At 37.3% G+C, this 19,123-nt stretch overlaps 1 protein-coding gene across 9 annotated transcripts in view; it reads left to right on the top strand.

Moving 5' to 3' along the window:
- The window catches only part of ASH1L (ASH1 like histone lysine methyltransferase), a 206,186-nt gene that overhangs the window by 13,932 nt on the left and 173,131 nt on the right, over nt 1–19,123 (top strand). For 5 of the 9 annotated variants that reach the window (XM_025289369.3, XM_025289366.3, XM_044944262.2 and 2 more), the window contains exon 2: nt 18,162–18,682. The exons of 1 other annotated variant lie outside the window; for it this stretch is intronic. In XM_025289369.3, coding sequence (XP_025145154.2) covers nt 18,263–18,682 — 420 coding nt within the window. In that variant the 5' untranslated portion in view covers nt 18,162–18,262. Of the gene's footprint in view, nt 1–1,797; nt 1,964–18,161; nt 18,683–19,123 lie in introns of those variants that run through there. 3 more of the 9 variants (XM_025289367.3, XM_025289374.3, XM_025289373.3) reach the window with 3 other exon arrangements.

Here is a 19,123-nt window from a genome sequence, read left to right on the forward strand (position 1 = left end):
TGGTCATTAGTTTCCTAGACGTCCATTGTGAGAGGCAACATAAGGTTAAACAAACAAGTAGAAGTTTATGAAATAATGAATCAAGTATCAAAAGATGTTAAGCTACTTACTCATTAATATGATACCCCTTTCTAGCTTTGAAAACTTGCAGAATTAGAGTGAGATCAAGCAGTCTCCTAATTTCTTATTTAACTTGTCATTGGGCATTGTTAGACCTTCCTGGGAAACTGGTTTTTCATCTATGGACTTAGTTGACATCCTAGAATACATATATGTGACTGTTAAGGGCTTAATACTGTTTAGGTTGACTTACTGCATTTTGCAGGTTTTTCTGGATGTGGGTAAGGATCCATTTAAATGTATTTGAGGTGTCAGAAATTGGAAGGAATAGAAATAACAGGTGATAAAAGCAATCACAGTCTACAGATTTTGTTGTTGATAATTTGAAAACCTATCAGAAGTCCTCTTAGCTAACGCATGAAACGTATTCTCTTGCTTGAGCATATGACTTCACACTTGCCAATCTACCTCTACCATTAGGAAAATGAAGGGCCCATCTGTTGAATTGGCACTGTGCCCAAAAGGCGGCTAGTGTCGGACTTTGTCAGTTCAGGAAAAGGTATTAATTCCAGGACATTGAGGGGAAACTTTTCTAGTAACAACATATTCCCTAGGGTTTATTTGATTGCTTGTTGGCTGTTTGATAGAAAGCACCTGAGAATTAAGGATCCGTATCATGTATGATTTCTTTTTCCTAAGTCAGAAACATCATTTGTATGTATTTGAGACCCAATTCTCTTTCATATAAATGGCATTCTTTTTTTTTTTTATAAATGGCATTCTTAAGAAACATTACCAAAAATTTCCAGATAGTTAGAAGCATTTTTATTAAGTAGAACTGAGATGTTTTAAAAAGTAGTATGATTTGGGATTCAGATAAGCCTCAAAAGACATTTCTAGGTGTATCCGTTCCATGCAAATCCGGAAACTATGTTTACTGAGATTTAGAACTAGGTGATTAAAAAGTGGCGACCTCCAAGTTTCGTGGGCATCCGTTTTGTACCTTACCTGAGAAGCTGGCCTTAAAAACAGGATCATAACTCTTTTGGTGGTGGTGGTGGTCATGGACCCCATTTAGAGCATAATGAAACCTTTCTAACCTTTCCCCAGAAGTGCACATATGCCTATAAGATTTTTGGCATGTAATTTGGGGTGGGGGGGTTCTTGTGCAATTTTGATTGTAGGCTGTTATACTTTGTTTCATAAGAATCTTAATTATGAATTGTTATGTCTTCAATAGGGATTGCATTTAAAAATGGAAATAAACTTATATGGTATCATGGTTGGATGGTAGTTTAAATAAATCTTTGCCAGACTGTCTGTATCTGTCCACCTTCCTTTTTTCTTCACCATTTTGGTAATGCAATAATTTCTGGAGAATGACTAGTTAAAGCAACATACCAGTGTTAGAACGGCAGGCTGGATTTTAGAAAAGTAACTGTCCGAAATTGGAAAAATGGCAGCAAAATGATAATGATCTATCTGTGTCCTACCCTGGATGGCTTCCAGCTAGGTTCCCTAGCTATATCCCACACACTCTGAAATGCATGCAATTTCTGAATCCAAATCTGACCATGTGCCTTGGCAGGACATACTCTAGCACTGTTAGGATCCTGCCTACTTCTTTAGTTTTGTGTCTCATTGGGCCTCTTACCCTTGTGCTTCAGCTGTTTGGAACTGTCAGTCATTCCCACACACAATTCGTTTATATCTCCATGACTTTCATGTTCCTCCCAGTGCCTGGCTGCTTAGAGAACACCTACCCAACTTCTGAGACAAAGTTCAAGTTGATGCTGTGAAGCTTTACCTGGCCATCTCCCCTCTTTTGGTGAACAGTATGCACTCATTTCTCTTTGGATTTCTCTTTGGCATATACCTAGGAGTGGAATTGCTGGGCCACAGGGTAAGCATATTTTTATCTTTAGTAAATACAGTCAAACAGTTTTCCAAGTTTTATTGTATGACTTTATGACTTTATCAGGCTCGACATCTTCCCCAATTTTTAGTGTTGCCATTCTTTTTAATTTTAGCCATTTTGGTGGGTAATAGTATTTCATTGGTATTGATTTACATTTCACTGCTGAGGTTGAGCATCTTTTCATGTGTGTGTTGGACATTTGGGCATCCTCTTGTGAAGTCCTGCTCTTAATATATATTCTGAATGCAATTCCTTTCTCAGATCTGTGCATTGCAAATATCATCCCATGTGTGGCTTCCATTTTCACCCTCTTGGTGGTGTCTTTTGATGAACAAAAGTTCTTATTTCGTGAAGTCCTATTTGTTTTCGTTTTCTGATCTAGGTTGAAGAAGCATATAGTTGCGGGTAGAAGGAAAGGAGAATTACTTAATAGGCATAAAGTTTCAGTCAAGCAAGATGAATAAGCTCTAGAGATTTATTGTACTGATTGTACATATAGTCAACAATAACGTACACTTAAAAACTTGGTAGATCTCATAGTGTGTTCTTACTACAATAAGACAAAAGACAAAAGAGGTGTGTTCTAGGTGGTAGTCTTGAATGGAAACAAAAAGGAGAGGATTGTATTAAGAAAATAGCACTTCAGGAATTTCCCTAAAGGTCCAGTGGTTAAGACTCTGTGCTTCCAGTGCACGGGGTGCAGATTCAATCCCTGATTGGGAACTAGGATCTCACATGCCTTGTGATGGAGCCAAAAAAGAAGATAGCTAGTCAGTATTAGGATAATAGAGTTAGAAAGTACATCCAAAGGCTGTTGGGTTAGATTTCTCGATTTTATGTATATATGAACAAGACTTGAGAGGTGTGTGCATGTGGCAACGATGGTGGTGGCTTAGTTGCTAAGTTGTGTCCGACTCTTGGCAACCCTGTGGGCTGTAGCCTGCCAGGCTTCCCTGTCCATGGGTTTTTCCAGGCAAGAATACTGTACGTATATGGAGCATGTATATTTCAGTATATTTCAAATTTTTTTTAATACGTTTTTGTTGGATTTGTGCTTAGTTATAAAACTAATAAACTCTGTAATAGGTCAAGGAAAAAATATTTATAGGTAATTTTTTTCCCTGTTTACTTCCAAATCTTTTCCCCTAAAGGTAACCAGTGCTATCAATTGGTGTATAATCATCCATTCATATTTATTTCTGTGTACATACAAATATGTATTTTTTTTTACCCTTTACGAATATGAGATCATGCTTGCATTTTTACTTAAAAATAGCATATATGGCTGTATATTTGTGTATATGTGTATATATATATATATTTAACTGTTTTTGTGTGTGGCACATCAAGGACTGCTATAATAGCCTTTCATTGGTGCTTTTGTTTTTCTATGATAGAAAATACGACTTTCCAGAGTGATGGTGGCCACTAGTGTCCCTGTCCCACCTTGCCAGTATTAGTTGATATCAGTCTTAAATTTCAGCCAAAGTAATGAGTGAAAAATACCTTGCCTTAGTTCACATCTGCCTGACTACCAGGGAGGCAGGTCATCTTTTGATGTCAATTTTCTGTGTATATCTCCTGTATATCTTTTCTTTTGTTCTAGTTTATAGAAGTAACTGTGTGTGTTAGAGATATTAATCCTTTTTCATATTTATTGTATCTTCTCCCAATTTATTGTCTTTGATTTTATTTACATCTTATGTTACAGGTATATAATGCTTTTATATAATCAAATCTGCCTGTATTTTCCATTGTGGTTTCTAGTTTCCTGATTTGCTTTAAGGTTTCTCAACCATAGGCTATAGAAATAGTCACAGATACTCTTCAAGTGCTTTTATTTTTACATATAGCTCTTAAATATATGAGGAAATTATTCTTGAGTTTAAAGTGAGGAATGGATCTTTGTTTTCTCCAAATGGATAGCTAATTAAGTCCACATGCAGCAAACTTATGTCAAATAAATTAGCTTCTTGCCATATTGAAATGTTAACTCAGAAAGATTTTTTTATAGGGACTTCTCTGGTGGTCCAGTGGCTAAGACTCCACACTCCTAATGCAGGGGGCCCGGATTCCATCACTGGTCAAGGAATTAAGATTGCACAGGTCACGACTAAACCTACATGCTGCAACAAAAATTGAAGATCCTGTGTGCTGCAACTAAGATCCAGTGCAACCAAAAAATAAATGTTCTATATGAGCCTATAAATATATATTTTTAAGTTTTTACAGGATGGCCAGTAGTGTATTCTGTATTTATGCAAAGTAAGAAGGGAATCCCTTCCACAAGACCCTTTATTTTGATCTGCCATAAAAATGTTAAATAACTTTATTGAGGTATAATTTATTGAGGTACTGTACAATTCACTAATTTGAAACATACAATTCAGTGATTTAGTATATTCACATAGTCCTACACCCATCTCCACTATCTATTTAAGAACATTCATCTTGGTGCCCACTAGCAGGCACTTTCCAGTGCAGGTATCCCCTGTTACCCCAGCCCTAATTACCAGGGCTGTCAGCCCGCTAATCTACTTTCTTTCTGTATGGATTTGCTGGTTTTGGACATTTCATACAAATGGAATGTTACAGTGTTTTCTGTTGCTGGCTTCCTTCATTTAACATAGTGTTTTCCAAGTTCATCTATGTTATAGCAGGTATCAGTGCATCTGGCCTTCAATATCCTTGGGTTTCACATCCTCGCATTCAACTAACTGTGGATTGAAAATGGGTGGAAAAAATTCCAGAAAGTTCCAAAAAGCAGAATTTGAATTTTCTGCATGCAACTATTTACATGGCATTCACGATATACTGAACTGAACTGATGTAGCATTTACTTTGTGTAAGGAATGAGAAGCAATTTAGAGGTGATTTAAATGCATGTAGGTTATATGAAAATACTTTGCCATTTTATGTAAAGGGCATCAGTATGTTTGGATTTGGTATCTGGGAGGGTTTTGAAGCCAATCCCCTGCCTATACTGAGGATGACTGTATGCTGTTTTTTAGATGAATAACATTTCGTTGTATGGATAATGTTGATGTGAATATGTACAAGTTTTTGTGTAGATAAATATTTTCATTTCTCTTGGGTATACACACACACACACACACACACACACACACACACATATATATATATATATATATATATACACATACACCTAAGAGTGAAATTGCAAGGTTATGTGGTAACTCTGTTTAGCCTTTTGAGTAACTGCCAGACTGTTTTCCAAAGCAACTGCACCATTTTACATTCCGACTCCAATTTTTCCACAGAAAAGTTTTATGAAAAACAAATGTAAGATATTTACAAAGTAAATGGTGCCCTCTTGGAAGTGACTCTTGTTTAGTGTATAACCAAGTGGATTGGCCCTGAATTGACAGCCTTTAATCCTGGTCAAAGTGTAATAATTCTTTAATGAGCAAATCTTTCTGATGTTAACTTGTACTTTCCTCCTGTTGCCATTCTAGAATTCCCTAGGGATAGAGATCACTGTCCCTGCACATTCCTTGCAGTCATGGACCCATCCCTCCTTTCTCAAAAACAGAATAGAAGTTATATATATTTGATCTTTGTTAACTTTATTAGGAAGAACTAAAGTAAGCTTTGATTAGATTATCTTCCTGACAGACAGTTGATGAGTATAATTTTTTCCTCAGGATTAGCTTTGGGAATTCTTTCTGTGTGTATTTTACTTTTGTGGCTTACTAATTATAATTTATGTCTGCTATTTCACTTTCCTGTTCTAAGTTTCTGCAATAATTTGTTGGTATAATATAGTATTTCTTTGGTCATGAGAGACATTCTTTCCTCCCTGTTTAATGTTTCTGAAATTAGGAAATAACACAGCTGATAATTACATTTAATGCAGTAGTAGTTTATAAAAAAATTTTCCCCTGGAAATGTGGTCATTGATTCGTGAAACCTCTTAGAATCAGTAGCATCTTGGAATTTAAGAAATATGTACAGTATATAAATATAAAAATAGCTAGATTTATTGCTGATTAGTACGGTGTTAGGAATTGTTGGTGATTCTCCCTATCTTTTAAATGAAGGGTTGTTCTGTAGTTGAGTAAAAAAGCTTAATTTGTCCAGCTTTGTAGTTTATGTTGTGTAAATCATTTAGGAACACAGCTCAAATTTTGTTGGTATCTTCATGAGGATATTTTAGCTCTTTGTGATTTCAGTGACTTATGTAACGTTTGTGATTCAGTGGTTTAATGTAAAATATCTTAAACCAGTTAGGACACTGCTTATGCTTTTACTGGTAATACACATAGTGCTTAATTTTAGTTATTAAAACAATGTGAGGAGATTGAATAGTGTCTAAAGACAATTAAAATACCAATTCTTTAGTATTTTGATTTCCATTTTATCTATTCTCTGTATACATGATTAAAATATAGTAATACGCACATTTGCTTATTCAGTCTCTAGGTATTTATTGAATATCTCTTATGGTCCAGGCACTTTACTAAGGATAAAGCAGTAATAAGGCAGACAGGATTCTTATTATTATGAAGCAACTGGTCTCATGTAGAATATGGATATTAAGCATGTAGCTTACTAGTATAAGTTGCCTCAGGACTTATAGTATGCTATCAGTTCAGTTCAGTCGCTCAGTCGTGTCCGACTCTTCGCGACCCCATGAATCACAGCACACCAGGCCTCCCTGTCCATCACCAACTCCTGGAATTCACTCAGACTCATGTCCATTGAGTCAGGGATGCCATCCAGCCATCTTATCTTCTGTCGTCCCCTTCTCTTCCTGCCCCCAATCCCTCCCAGCATCAGAGTCTTTTCTAGTGAGTCAGCTCTTCGCATGAGGTGGCCAAAGTACTGGAGTTTCAGCTTCAGCGTCATTCCTTCCAAAGAACACCCAGGACTGATCTCCTTTAGAATGGACTGGTTGGATCTCCTTGCAGTCCAAGGGACTCTCAAGAGTCTTCTCCAACACCACAGTTCAAAAGCATCAATTCTTCGGTGCTCAGCTTTTTTCACAGTCCAACTCTCACATCCATACATGTCCACTGGAAAAAACCATAGCCTTAATTAGATGGACCTTTGTTGGCAAAGTAATGTCTCAGCTTTTGAATATGCTATCTAGGTTGGTCATAACTTTCCTTCCAAGGAGTAAGCATCTTTTAATTTCATGGCTGCAATCACCGTCTGCAGTGATTTTGGAGCCCAAAAAAATAAAGTCTGACACTGTATCCACTGTTTCCCCATCTATTTCCTATGAAGTGATGGGACCAGATGCCATGATCTTCGTTTTCTGAACGTTGAGCTTTAAGCCAGCTTTTTCACTCTCCTCTTTCACTTTCATCAAGAGGCTTTTTAGTTCCTTTTCACTTCCTGCCCTAAGGGTGGTGTTATCTGCATATCTGAGGTTATTGGTATTTCTCCCTGCAATCTTGATTCCAGCTTGTGCTTCTTCCAACCTAACGTTTCTCATGATGTACTCTGCATATAAGTTAAATAAGCAGGGTGACAATATACAGCCTTGACGAACTCCTTTTCCTATTTGGAACCAGTCTGTTGTTCCATGTCCAGTTCTAACTGTTGCTTCCTGAACCTGCGTACAGGTTTCTCAAGAGGCAGATCAGGTGGTCTGATATTCCCATCTCTTTCAGAACTTTGCACAGTTTATTGTGATCCACACAGTCAAAGGCTTTGGCATAGACAATAAAGCAGAAATAGATGTTTTTCTGGAACTCTCTTGCTTTTTCCATGATCCAGCGGATGTTGGCAATTTGATCTCTGGTTCCTCTGCCTTTTCTAAAACGAGCTTGAACATCAGGAAGTTCTCGGTTCACCTATTGCTGAAGCCTGGCTTGGAGAATTTTGAGCATTACTTTACTAGCGTGTGAGATGAGTGCAATTGTGCGTAGTTTGAGCCTTCTTTGGCATTGCCTTTCTTTGGGATTGGAATGAAAACTGACGTTTTCCAGTCCTGTGGCCGCTGCTGAGTTTTCCAAATTTGCTGGCATATTGAGTGCAGCACTTTCACAGCATCATCACAGTACGCTATATGAACCTCTAAAAAGGAGATCTCCCCTGGTCTAGGGGGTTAGGAAGTGTCTGCCTGATGAACTGACCTTTAAGCTGAGATGGAAAGGATGAGTGGTAGTCGACTTAGAAGGGAATAGAAAAGAGTTATAGGCAGAGAGAACTATGTGTCCTTCTGGAGGGAGGAAGACAGAGACATTTGGGAAACTGAAAAGTTCTTAGAACACTTAGAACTGTTTCTGTGTTATACATATATTACTGCTTTTGAGGGGTTTTATTTGCTCCTGCTCTGCTCACAGAAGAATGAGAAATGATGCAGCTAGAGTTAGGTAGAGGAAGATAATAATAACAAAAAAGTAAACACTTTGAGTGTGTGTGTGAAGTACTTTTGTAAGTACTTCTCATGGACTAGTTCATTGAACCCCAGAAACAGTTTCTGTTCACAGATGAGACAACAAGGCATGGAGTGCCTTGCCCAAAATTAATCTACCAGAACCTGGGATCTGAGCCTGTGCATTCTGGATCCAGTTTGTGTCTTGAAATACTGTACCATACTGAAAATCTAAATTATGTTTAGGATTAGGGACTTTTATATCCAAAGGTCAATATAAAAACTTCAAAGATTTTAAGCTGAGAAATGACATAATTAGGTTATTTTTAGAAATCATCTTTCTGACTGTATCTTGGGAAAAAGACTGATGGAGAGCAAGATGAATATACAGGGAAGTTAGAAAACCAATATTATATTTGGGGTCAGAATTAATTTTTTTGGACAAGTCAGTGGCAGTGGAATTAGAAGTATATGTAATCAAAAATTATTTATGTGGTTTTCACAAGTTTTAGTTGTTAGGTTGAGGAGTCAAGGATGATCTCCACATTTCTGGTGGTACTGTGATTACTTAGCTAACATGATACATTCTAAGAAATATTACAGTCATCTATAAGAATTTTAAAGAGCATGAAACCCAAGACAAATTAAATGCATAATGAACTATAAATTTGTAAAAGCCTCATATAGTTAATTTATATCTGGTTTTGAATGTTGAGGTATAAAGTAATGATTACAATCTCTTAACTGTGTTTAGTAAAGACCACAGAGGAACATGAAAATTTATTATAGATGAGTCAAGCAAGATTTTACTTATTTTAAGCTAAAAATCTGCAAACATTGTTTAGTATGCAGTGTGGTGATTATAAATGTGTACATATCTAAAAAGGGAAAAAATACTGTTTTTACGTATTAAGAAAAGTTAATAAGATAAATTACTTTTCTTACCAAGTTAAAACAGAAACTTATAAAATGCCTTTTACTTTATATTCATATATTATCATAGCAGCTTCCCTGATGGCTCACTTCGTAAAGAGTCTGCTTGTAATACAGGAGACTGAGGTTCGATCCCTGGGTCAGGAAGATCCCTTGGAGAAGGAAATGGCAATCCACTCCAGTATTCTTGCCTGGGAAATCCCGTGGACAGAGGAGCCTGGCAGACTACAGTCCAAAGGGTCACAAGAGTTGGACATGACTTAGTGACTAAACCACTACCACTGTACATATCATGTACATATATTTTTGTCTGTCTGCTTGATCTTTCTATGTAAATGTTTCACAGGCATCTAAGATTTAAGACATTTATTACTGAACTCTTGATCTCACGTTTCTCATCCTGGAAAACAGTTTATAAATGTTAGCCCCATGAGGGCAGGATTTTTGTGGGTTTTTTGCAATGCTATACAAGTTTTTGTTACATAATGAGCACTTAGTAAATATTTGTTGAAGGAGTGTGTAAATGGTCTACCACCGTAGAATTCTCTAGTTGCTCAAGTCTTCATATTTTCTTTCCCTCTTCTCTTCCTCCTTATTGACAAATCATATCAGTTATACCTCTAAAATATCTCTTAATTCATCAATTTTTAAAAAATTTCCAGTGCTACTGCCTTAATATGTCAATTTTATGATTGTTATTTCATAATCAACTCTTGCTATCTTTCTGATTATTCTTCCATAGCAACCAGAGGCATTTTCTTAAAATGTAGATTGTATCTTGTTACTCCCTACTCAGAGCCTTTCTTTGCATTCCATATCTTTCACACAGACTAAAAAGGCCTTCTGCAAGCTATTTTTACTTATCTTTCCATTTTCCTTTTGTACCATTCTCCCTTTGGTTTACCTTTACAATATCAGGGAGTTTTTACACACACCATTCCCCTATTTTTGGATAATTTTCACCTCCATATTTTGCCTGGCTAATCCCTGCTCATACTGGGTCTCAGCTTATAGTTACATGTTTTTCTAAGATGTATTTCCCATCCTTCCAAGTTTCCTTGATACTACCTCAAATAGTAGTACCTTCACGTTTATTAGAAGTTAAGTACGTTTATATGATTAGTCATTCATCGGTCTTCACCTCTTAAAATTTAAGGTTCATGACACCAAGGACCACATTTGTATTACTTATGACTATCTGCTGTAGATGTCACAATTCTCAAAACATGCTTAGAGACTCTGAAAATATTTATTGAATGGATGAAGGATTTATTGAAATTAAGAATGATGAATCCATAAAGGAAATGATAGAATGGTTAGAGAGGTAGTTGGAGAGCCAGTAGAAGTGTGATCGTAACAGCCAGGTGAGAGTTTCAAATAGCAAATGTAGCAGAGAGGAGTGATAAGATCAGGACTAAACATGATCTTTGAAGAAGGAAAGGGCAGCCCACTCCAGTATTCCTGCCTGGAGAATTCTGTGGACAGAGGAGCCTGATGGGCTGCAGTCCATGCGGTCGCCAAGAGTCGGACACAACTAAGTGACTTAACAGTAAACATGATCTTTGGGAGGCAGTGTAACCAGACAGACCTAGACTCTACCTTTTAATCGCTATTAACAAAGAGTTGGATACAACTGAAGTGACTTAGCACGCAAAAAGGCACGCCTGTTTTTTCATCTCTAGAAAGAGGGTAATAATAGTAACTGCTTCATGGTTGATTGTGATGCTTAAATGAAATAATCTATATAAAACTTTTAGCATTGCGCTTTGCACATATTAAGAGCTTGGTGAAATTTAGGTATTTTTATTATTTTTAAATTACTAATGCTAAGCCCACTGTAAGGATTCAATATTTGTAGTACTTAGAAAATATATATAGCTGACCCTTGAACAAAATGGGGATTAGGGGCCTGCCCCTCCAGGTGGTCAGAAATCCACATAGTCGGTTCCTTATATATGCAGTTCCTCCACATGTGTGGATTCAGCCAACTGTGAGTCACATAGCACTGTAGTATATACTACTGAAAAAAATCTTTAAGTAGACCTGTGCATTTCAAACTCTTGTTCAAGGGTCACCTGTAATTAATAATTTTCTAAAAACTTTGTTCACAGATAAAATGATCTAGGAAAAGGGACTTCGTGCATATATTTAATGTTGTTTCCTCTAGAATTTGGGCTAGACGTTTTTGGATTGTTTCAGTGGTGTGAAAATATAAACCCCAATGTTGCACATTAGCTGAATGTTGAATTTGCCTCTTTGAGCATGAATGAAGACATTCTAGCATTCTTAGTTCTGTGTTTCTCCTTGAAACTGTGTTTTAAATTGAATATATTATAGTAAGAACCAAAATAAATTGTGTAACAATATGGAATCCTTGCCCTGAGATGGAAAACCTAGGTTGTATAGATACATCTTTCCAAAAGCTGAAAGAATATCATTCACAAAGAACAGTGCTTTAAAAGTTCAAAAACAACATTTTGGCAGCTGTTGTAGGGACTGCTTTTCAAGCAGTTTACGTTTAGCAGATAAAAAGCATTCTTTGTTGTGAAGTATCTTCAGAACTTGGATTTGTTTTTACTAGACACACTTAAATTTGGTATGTGGAGTTTGCCAGTCATGATTTTCCAGTCTTCCTAAATGGATTCACAAAATATGCCCTTAGGATTTTCTTTTTTCCTCCTTGATGAAGTTAAGGAAACATAATATTTCTCTTTTCTTACATATATTTCTAGGGTAGTGGTCAATATTTTCAAATTAAATTTCTTTTCCGTTTATTGATGTTCTGTTAATAATTTGTGTCACTTGGTTTCAGTTTTTTCCGTTTTTAAAATGAAGAGAGTCATGTTCTCCAAACTCTTCTCTGGAATGTTTTGGAAATAAGTGCTGGTAAAAAAATGCTTTGAGCTTTTTGGAAGAAATACAGAAATTCTACTTTATATTTGTAAATGTACATTAAAACTTCTGGTATTCTTTCATTATGAAAATTAAAAAATGTTGATAAATTTTAAAATGTGTATACTTTTGAGTAGTGAGTGTAAAAGCAGTTGTTTTTGAATAACTTATTATTTGTTTTTATTCCTAAAAGAATTTCTTTTTATAACTAACCAGTAAGATATTTGGCAGGCCCATCAGTTCACCATTAGTAACACGAAACCCTGGATTGGCATTAGAATTTAAGAAACAAGAAAGAAAGAGGAGGGAAAAGAATAAAAAAAGGAACAAGTTGAAGCCAATAAGATGTAACCCACATAAGGCATGGAATGAATTGAAATATTTGTTGAACACTACCTATGTGCCAGGTACTGTTGTTGATGCTGGAATACTCCATTGAACTAAACTGACAAAAATCCATTTCCATGTGGACTTTACATTCCAATGGAAGGGTGTAGGCAATAAATAAATATATTGTACACCAGATGGTGAGAAAAGCGCAGGAGAAATAAAACAGGATAGAGTGTGAGAGGATGTGGGCTGGGTGTTTTCTGTTTTATAGGCAAAGACATAATAAAAGTGACAGTGCAGATCATGCAGTGATCTGGGGAAGGGTGTTCTTGTCGGGTAGAATAAGTGCAAAGACCTGAGGTAGAAGTATTTCGTGTTTGAAAAACAGAAGAATACTTGTGTCCACACCTCCTTGGAATTAAGCAGGAAAACTGGTAGGAGAAGAGGGAGTAGAGGAGATTGTAGGGCATTTAGACCATTGTGAGAACTTTAGCTTTTGCTTAGAGTGAGATGGGAAGTCATTGAAAGGATTTTTGAGTGGAGGAGTGACATAATATGATACAGCCTTTAAAGGGATTACCATGCTGTTGAAAAGGCTCTAAAGAGATACAAAGGCAGAAGCAAGGAATCAGTTAGGATGTTATTGAATAATTCAGGTCAGATATTATCAGTTGGATTTGATAACATAGCTGTCAAATTAGTGAGAAATAGGTTCTGCATACATTGTGAAGGTGGTGGTGGTGGTGGTTTAGTCACTAAGTTGTGTCCGACTCTTGCAACCCCATGGACTGTAGCCTGCCAGGCTCCTCTGAACATGGGGATTCTCCAGGCAAGAATACTGAAGTGTGTTGCCATTTCCTTCTCCAGGAATTTTGAAGGTAAAGTAGGCTTTTCTGACCAAGTGGACATATGGGGTATTTAAGGAAGGAATCAAAGATGATTAAAATTTTTTGGTCTTAATATTTCTGGTTGGAGTTGCATTTATTGAGATGAGTAAGCCTGTGGGAAAAACAGATTTGAGGGGCTCAGAAAAGGCAAATTGACTTTGGACATGTTAAGCTTGAAGTGCCTAATTATTAATTATATAGTCAGTGTGTCAAGTAGCATTTAGATAATATGCATTTAGAGTTCCAGGAGGAGTCTCAGCTGGTCTCTATCTGGAGATAGAAATTTTTGAATCATCCATGTTAGATGGAATTTAAATTCAAAAGACTGGGTTTCCCTGGTGCATCAATGATAAAGAATCTCTCTACAACACTGGAGATGCAGATTCAGTCCCTGAGTCAGGAAGATCCCCTGGAGAAGGAAATGGCAACCCACTCCAGTATTGTTGCCTGGAGAATTCCATGGACAGAGGAGCCTGGCGGGTTACAGTCCATCAGATGGCAAGAGTTGGGCATGACTTAACTGACTAAACCACCACCACCAAATTCAGTAGACAGAATCTGGTGATTTAGGAAGTGAATGTAAATAGAAAAGGAAAAGGCATACCCTGGGGCACTCCAGTGTTTAGAGTTGAGTGAGAAAAGGAAGAACTGGCAACAAAGACTCCTTAATCACACACTTTAATAATTCTGCATTAAAGTATATGCCTGTTCACAGAAATTGTGGTAATTAAGACCAAAATGGATTCAGATCAGATCAGGTAAGATTTTGTCATTTAGAGTATTATGAAAAAACTTTTAATTTTTTCAGAGTTTTGAATTTCAGGATGTGAACACATCATTAACACAGATATTAAGAGGAGGTGGCAAGAATACACAGAAGAACTATACAAAAAAGATCTTCATGACCCAGATAATCACGATGGTGTGATCACACACCTAGAGCCAGACATCCTGGAATGTGAAGTCAAGAGGGCCTTAGGAAGCATCACCACGAGCAAAGCTACTGGAGGTGATGGAATTCCAGTTGAGCTATTTCAAATCCTAAAAGATGATGCTGTGAAAGGCTGCTGTCAATATGCCAGCAAATTTGGAAAACTCAGCAGTGGTCACAGGATTGGAAAAGGTCAGTTTTCATTCCAATCCCAAAGAAAGGCAATGCCAAAGAATGCTCAAACTACTGCACAATTGCACTCATCTCACACACTAGTAAAGTAATGCTCAAAATTCTCCAAGCCAGGCTTCAACAGTATGGGAACCATGAACTTCCAGACGTTCAAGCTGGTTTCAGAAAAGGCAGAGGAGCCAGAGATCAAATTGCCAACATCCGCTGGATCATGGAAAAAGCAAGAGAGTTCCAGAAAAACATCTATTTCTGCTTTATTGACTATGCCAAAACCTTTGACTTTGTGGATTACAATAAACTGTGGAAAATTCTGAAAGAGATTGGAATGCCAGACCACTTGACCTGCCTCTTTAGAAACCTATATGCAGGTTAGGAAGCAACAGTTAGAACTGGACATGGAACAGCAGACTGGTTCCAAATAGGAAAAGGAGTACGTCAAGGCTGTATATTGTCAGCCAACTTATTTAACTTATATGCAGAGTACATCATGAGAAACCCTGGGCTAGATGAAGCACAAGCTGGAATCAGATTGCTGGGAGGAATGTCAATAACCTCAGATATGCAGATGACACCACCCTTATGGCAGAAAGTGAAGAAGAACTAAAGAGCCCGTTAATGAAAGTGAAAGAGGAGAGTGAAAAAGTTGGCTTAAAGCTCAACATTCAGAAAACTAAGATCATGGCATCCAGCTCCATCACTTCATGGCAAATAGATGGGGAAACAGTGGCTATTTTTTTGGGCTCCAAAATCACTGCAGATGGGTACTGCAGCCATGAAATTAAAAGACGCTTACTCCTTGGAAGGAAAGTTATGACCAATCTAGACAGCATATTCAAAAGCAGAGACATTACTTTGCCAACAAAGGTCTGTCTAGTCAAGGCTATGGTTTTTCCAGTGGTCATGTATGGATGCGAGAGTTGGACTGTGAAGAAAGCTGAGCGCTGAAGAATTGATGCTTTTGAACTGCGGTGTTGGAGAAGACTCTTGAGAGTCCCTTGGACTGCAAGGAGATCCAACCAGTCCATCCTACAGGAGATCAGTCTTGAGTGTTGATTGGAAGGAATGATGCTGAAGCTGAAACTCCAATACTTTGGCCACCTGATGCAAACAGTCGACTCTTTTGAAAAGACCCTGGTGCTGGGAAAGACTGAAGACAGGAGGAGAAGGGGACAACAGAGGATGAGATGCTTGGATGGTATCACCAACTCAATGGAGATGAGTTTGAGTAGACTCTGGGTGTTGGAGATGGACAAGGAGGCCTAACGTGCTGTGGTCCGTGAGGTCGCAAAGAGTCGGACATGACTGAGCAACTGAACTGAACTGAACACATCATGGAATAAATAGAAAGCACATGACACTGAAGAGAAATGAATACAATTTTTTAGGGACAATAAAAAAAACAAAAAGCAGCATTGACTAAATCATAGAGGGTGTGTTCTAGGAAGTAGGGATAGACATGTCTGAAGAGTTAGAGCCAGATTATGAAGAGCCTTATGCCATTGTGAAGTGTTAATATATGAAATGGTAGACAGCAAGAATTGTCATATGTAAATGACTTGAAAATTACTCTTTGAGCTGTTTGTGTGAATGAATAGAATAGGAACACACTTCAGTCAGTTGCCAGTATTTGTTGAGTAACTACTTAAAATGTTCCTAGTACTACTAGTAAAATTGCTGGCACCTTCTGTTGAGCCTTGCTATGATAAGCCAGTCATTGGGCTATGCATTTTGTTTACAGTTCTTGTATGGGTTTTAAAAGTTATATCATATGATATTTGCTTTGAAAGTCCTACATTCTCATTGGAAAGAAAAGTCTTAAGGCACATAGTTTAAACTATAAAATATTCTACTTCATGTGCTAAATCGCCTCAGTTGTGTCCAACTCTTTGCGACCCTATGGACTGTAGCCCGCCAGGCCCCTCTGTTGGGATTTTCCAGGCAAGAATACTGGAATGGGTTGCCATGCCCTCCTCCTGGGGATCTTCCGAACCCTGGGATCTAGCCTGGGTCTCTTACGTTTCCTGCATTGGCAGGCAGGTTCTTTACCACTAGTGCCACTTGGAGAGCCCATTCTACTTCATAAATGGAACTTTCTAAGGGATGTGAAGTGAAAGTCACTCACTCATGTCTGACTCTTTGTGACCGCATAGACTGTAGCCTGCTAGGCTCCTCTGTCCATGGATGGAACACTGGAGTGGGTAGCCGTTCCCTTCTCCAGGGGTTCTTCCCACCCCAGGGATCAAACCCAGGCCTCCCTCATTGCAGGTTGATTTTTTACCATCTGAGCCACCAGGGAAGCCCCTTCTAAGGGATAGGATATTCTTTTTTTCCCCAGATGCAAGTCTTGGATCATATATTCAGATACATGTTTGAAAGAAAAACTAGTTTGTCCTCAAGAATAGTGAATTACTTTGGTTTTATATTCAATAGTCATTAGATAGTATAGTAATATAGTTTCTTGAGAATCTTTTTTTAATGAAAAGGGTTTGCCTTGTGTAGATTATTCAGATTCTCTGGTAAGGTGTACCAACTATTGTAAAACAATAAATCTGCATTCTGGGTTTTTTGTTTTTTGTGTTTTTGCATTCTGGTTTTAAAATATTTTATGGATTTGGGAGACTGAATTGTGACAACTGACTGTTGGCTATTGGGAAAACTTTTGAAGATATACTTCTGGTGTTTAGAATTTTTTTTTTTAATTTATTTATTTTAATTGAAGGCTAATTACTTTACAGTATTTTATTGGTTTTGCCATACATCAACATTCATCCACCACGGGTGTACACATGTTTCCAATCCTGAACCCCCCCTCCCACATTCCTCCCCATACCATCCCTCTGGGTCATCCCAGTGCACCAGCCCCAAGCATCCTGTATCCTGCATCAAACCTGGACTGGCGATTCGTTTCTTATATGATATTATACATGTTTCAATGCCATTCTCCCAAATCATCCCACCCTCTTATGGCAATTGTTCTGAATAATTTATATAGTTACTTAATGTTTGTCTTTCTCACTATATATAATGCTTATAAATTTAGGAACTGGATTTGTTTTGTTCAATACTGTAATTTCCAGGGTGTTGCCCAGTGCCTGGAACATGATGGATGTTTAGAAATATTTTTTAAGGAATGAATTCATGAGTATATGGATTCAGAGTTGAATCGTAAACCAGCATTAGAGATAATTCCAGCCCAAGAGTCTTAACCTGGAAAACCTACCACCTCTTAATAAATAAGATTGGAGTGCTGAAACTAGCCCAAAATATGATTCTTTACCTTGAATGAAATTGATTTTCTTTAAGTAAAATGTGAGAAATATATTCCTTTGAAACTGAGGAATGTTGAAATATATATTATTTTTATCTTAGACTGTGTTTGCTTGACTATCAGTTGCAGAAGCTTGTTGGTTGGATTTTAACAGTGGTTCTTAAACATTGATTTGCACTACACCATTGCAGCTTGTTTATAATATCTGGAGAATAATAGACATATTCTAAAATATAAATTTATTTGTAACTAAGGGAATTTAACCATTTGAACTGCATTTTGATCCATTTTAACTGTGATTTTGGGTTCTTCCTGACGTTCTTATCTCCTCTCTATACCCATTTCTTGTGTTAACCAATAATTGCCTCTGTTCTGATAAATTTTTGTTATGGTCTATCCTGCAGAGAAAGAGATGCTGGTTGCAAGTTTTGGAGAACCCTGTTTTTTATGGAACTCAATTCTATAAAATTTTCAAAAGATTCCTTGGCAATAACATACACTTGTGATGGACCCTAGAAATACTGCTATGTTAGGATTGGGTTCTGATTCCGAAGGATTTTCAAGAAAGAGTCCCTCTGCCATCAATACGGGCACACTGGTCAGCAAGAGAGAAGTAGAGCTAGAGAACAACACAAAGGAAGAAGAAGACCTTCGCAAGTGGAATCGGGAAAGAAACACTGAAGCAGGGAAAGATAATGGTTTGACTGATGCACAGCAACAGTTTTCAGTGAAAGAAACAAACTTTACAGAAGGAAATTTAAAATTGAAAATTGGCCTTCAGGCTAAGAGAACTAAAAAACCTCCAAAGAACTTGGAGAACTATGTATGTCGACCTGCCATAAAAACAACTATCAAACACCCAAGGAAAGCACTTAAAAGTGGGAAGATGACAGATGAAAAGAATGAACACTGCCCTTCAAGACGGGTAAGTAGAAGTCCTGACAATATATGATCATTAACACTATTTGGACTAATACTCATTTTTATCGAACCTATGTACATATTTCAGGAATTTTTATTTTAATCTTTATGTTATTTCTAAATAGTCTATTTTGGGAGCCTCAAACAGATTTTGAGGCTTGTAAGAGAAGCAGGTGGTAGTATAACTATGCATGTATTTCAATTTGTAAAATTATGGCAAATATTTTAAATGGGGTATATCCAGATTGCTGCTCCTACATGGCCAAGTGGAAGGAATACTGAATTTTTAGTTAGAAAACCTAGAGTTGAATCTTGCCCTCATACTTACTAACAATATGATGATAGACAAATTGTTAATAACAGAGAAGAAACTGACACTCATAGATGTTAAATGATTATACCACCTACCTTTCAGGATGGTTCTATTCTTGCTGACCTCAAGAAT

Source organism: Bubalus bubalis, chromosome 6 (genome assembly GCF_019923935.1).
Source record: "Bubalus bubalis isolate 160015118507 breed Murrah chromosome 6, NDDB_SH_1, whole genome shotgun sequence".
NCBI classification, from domain to species: domain Eukaryota; kingdom Metazoa; phylum Chordata; class Mammalia; order Artiodactyla; family Bovidae; genus Bubalus; species Bubalus bubalis.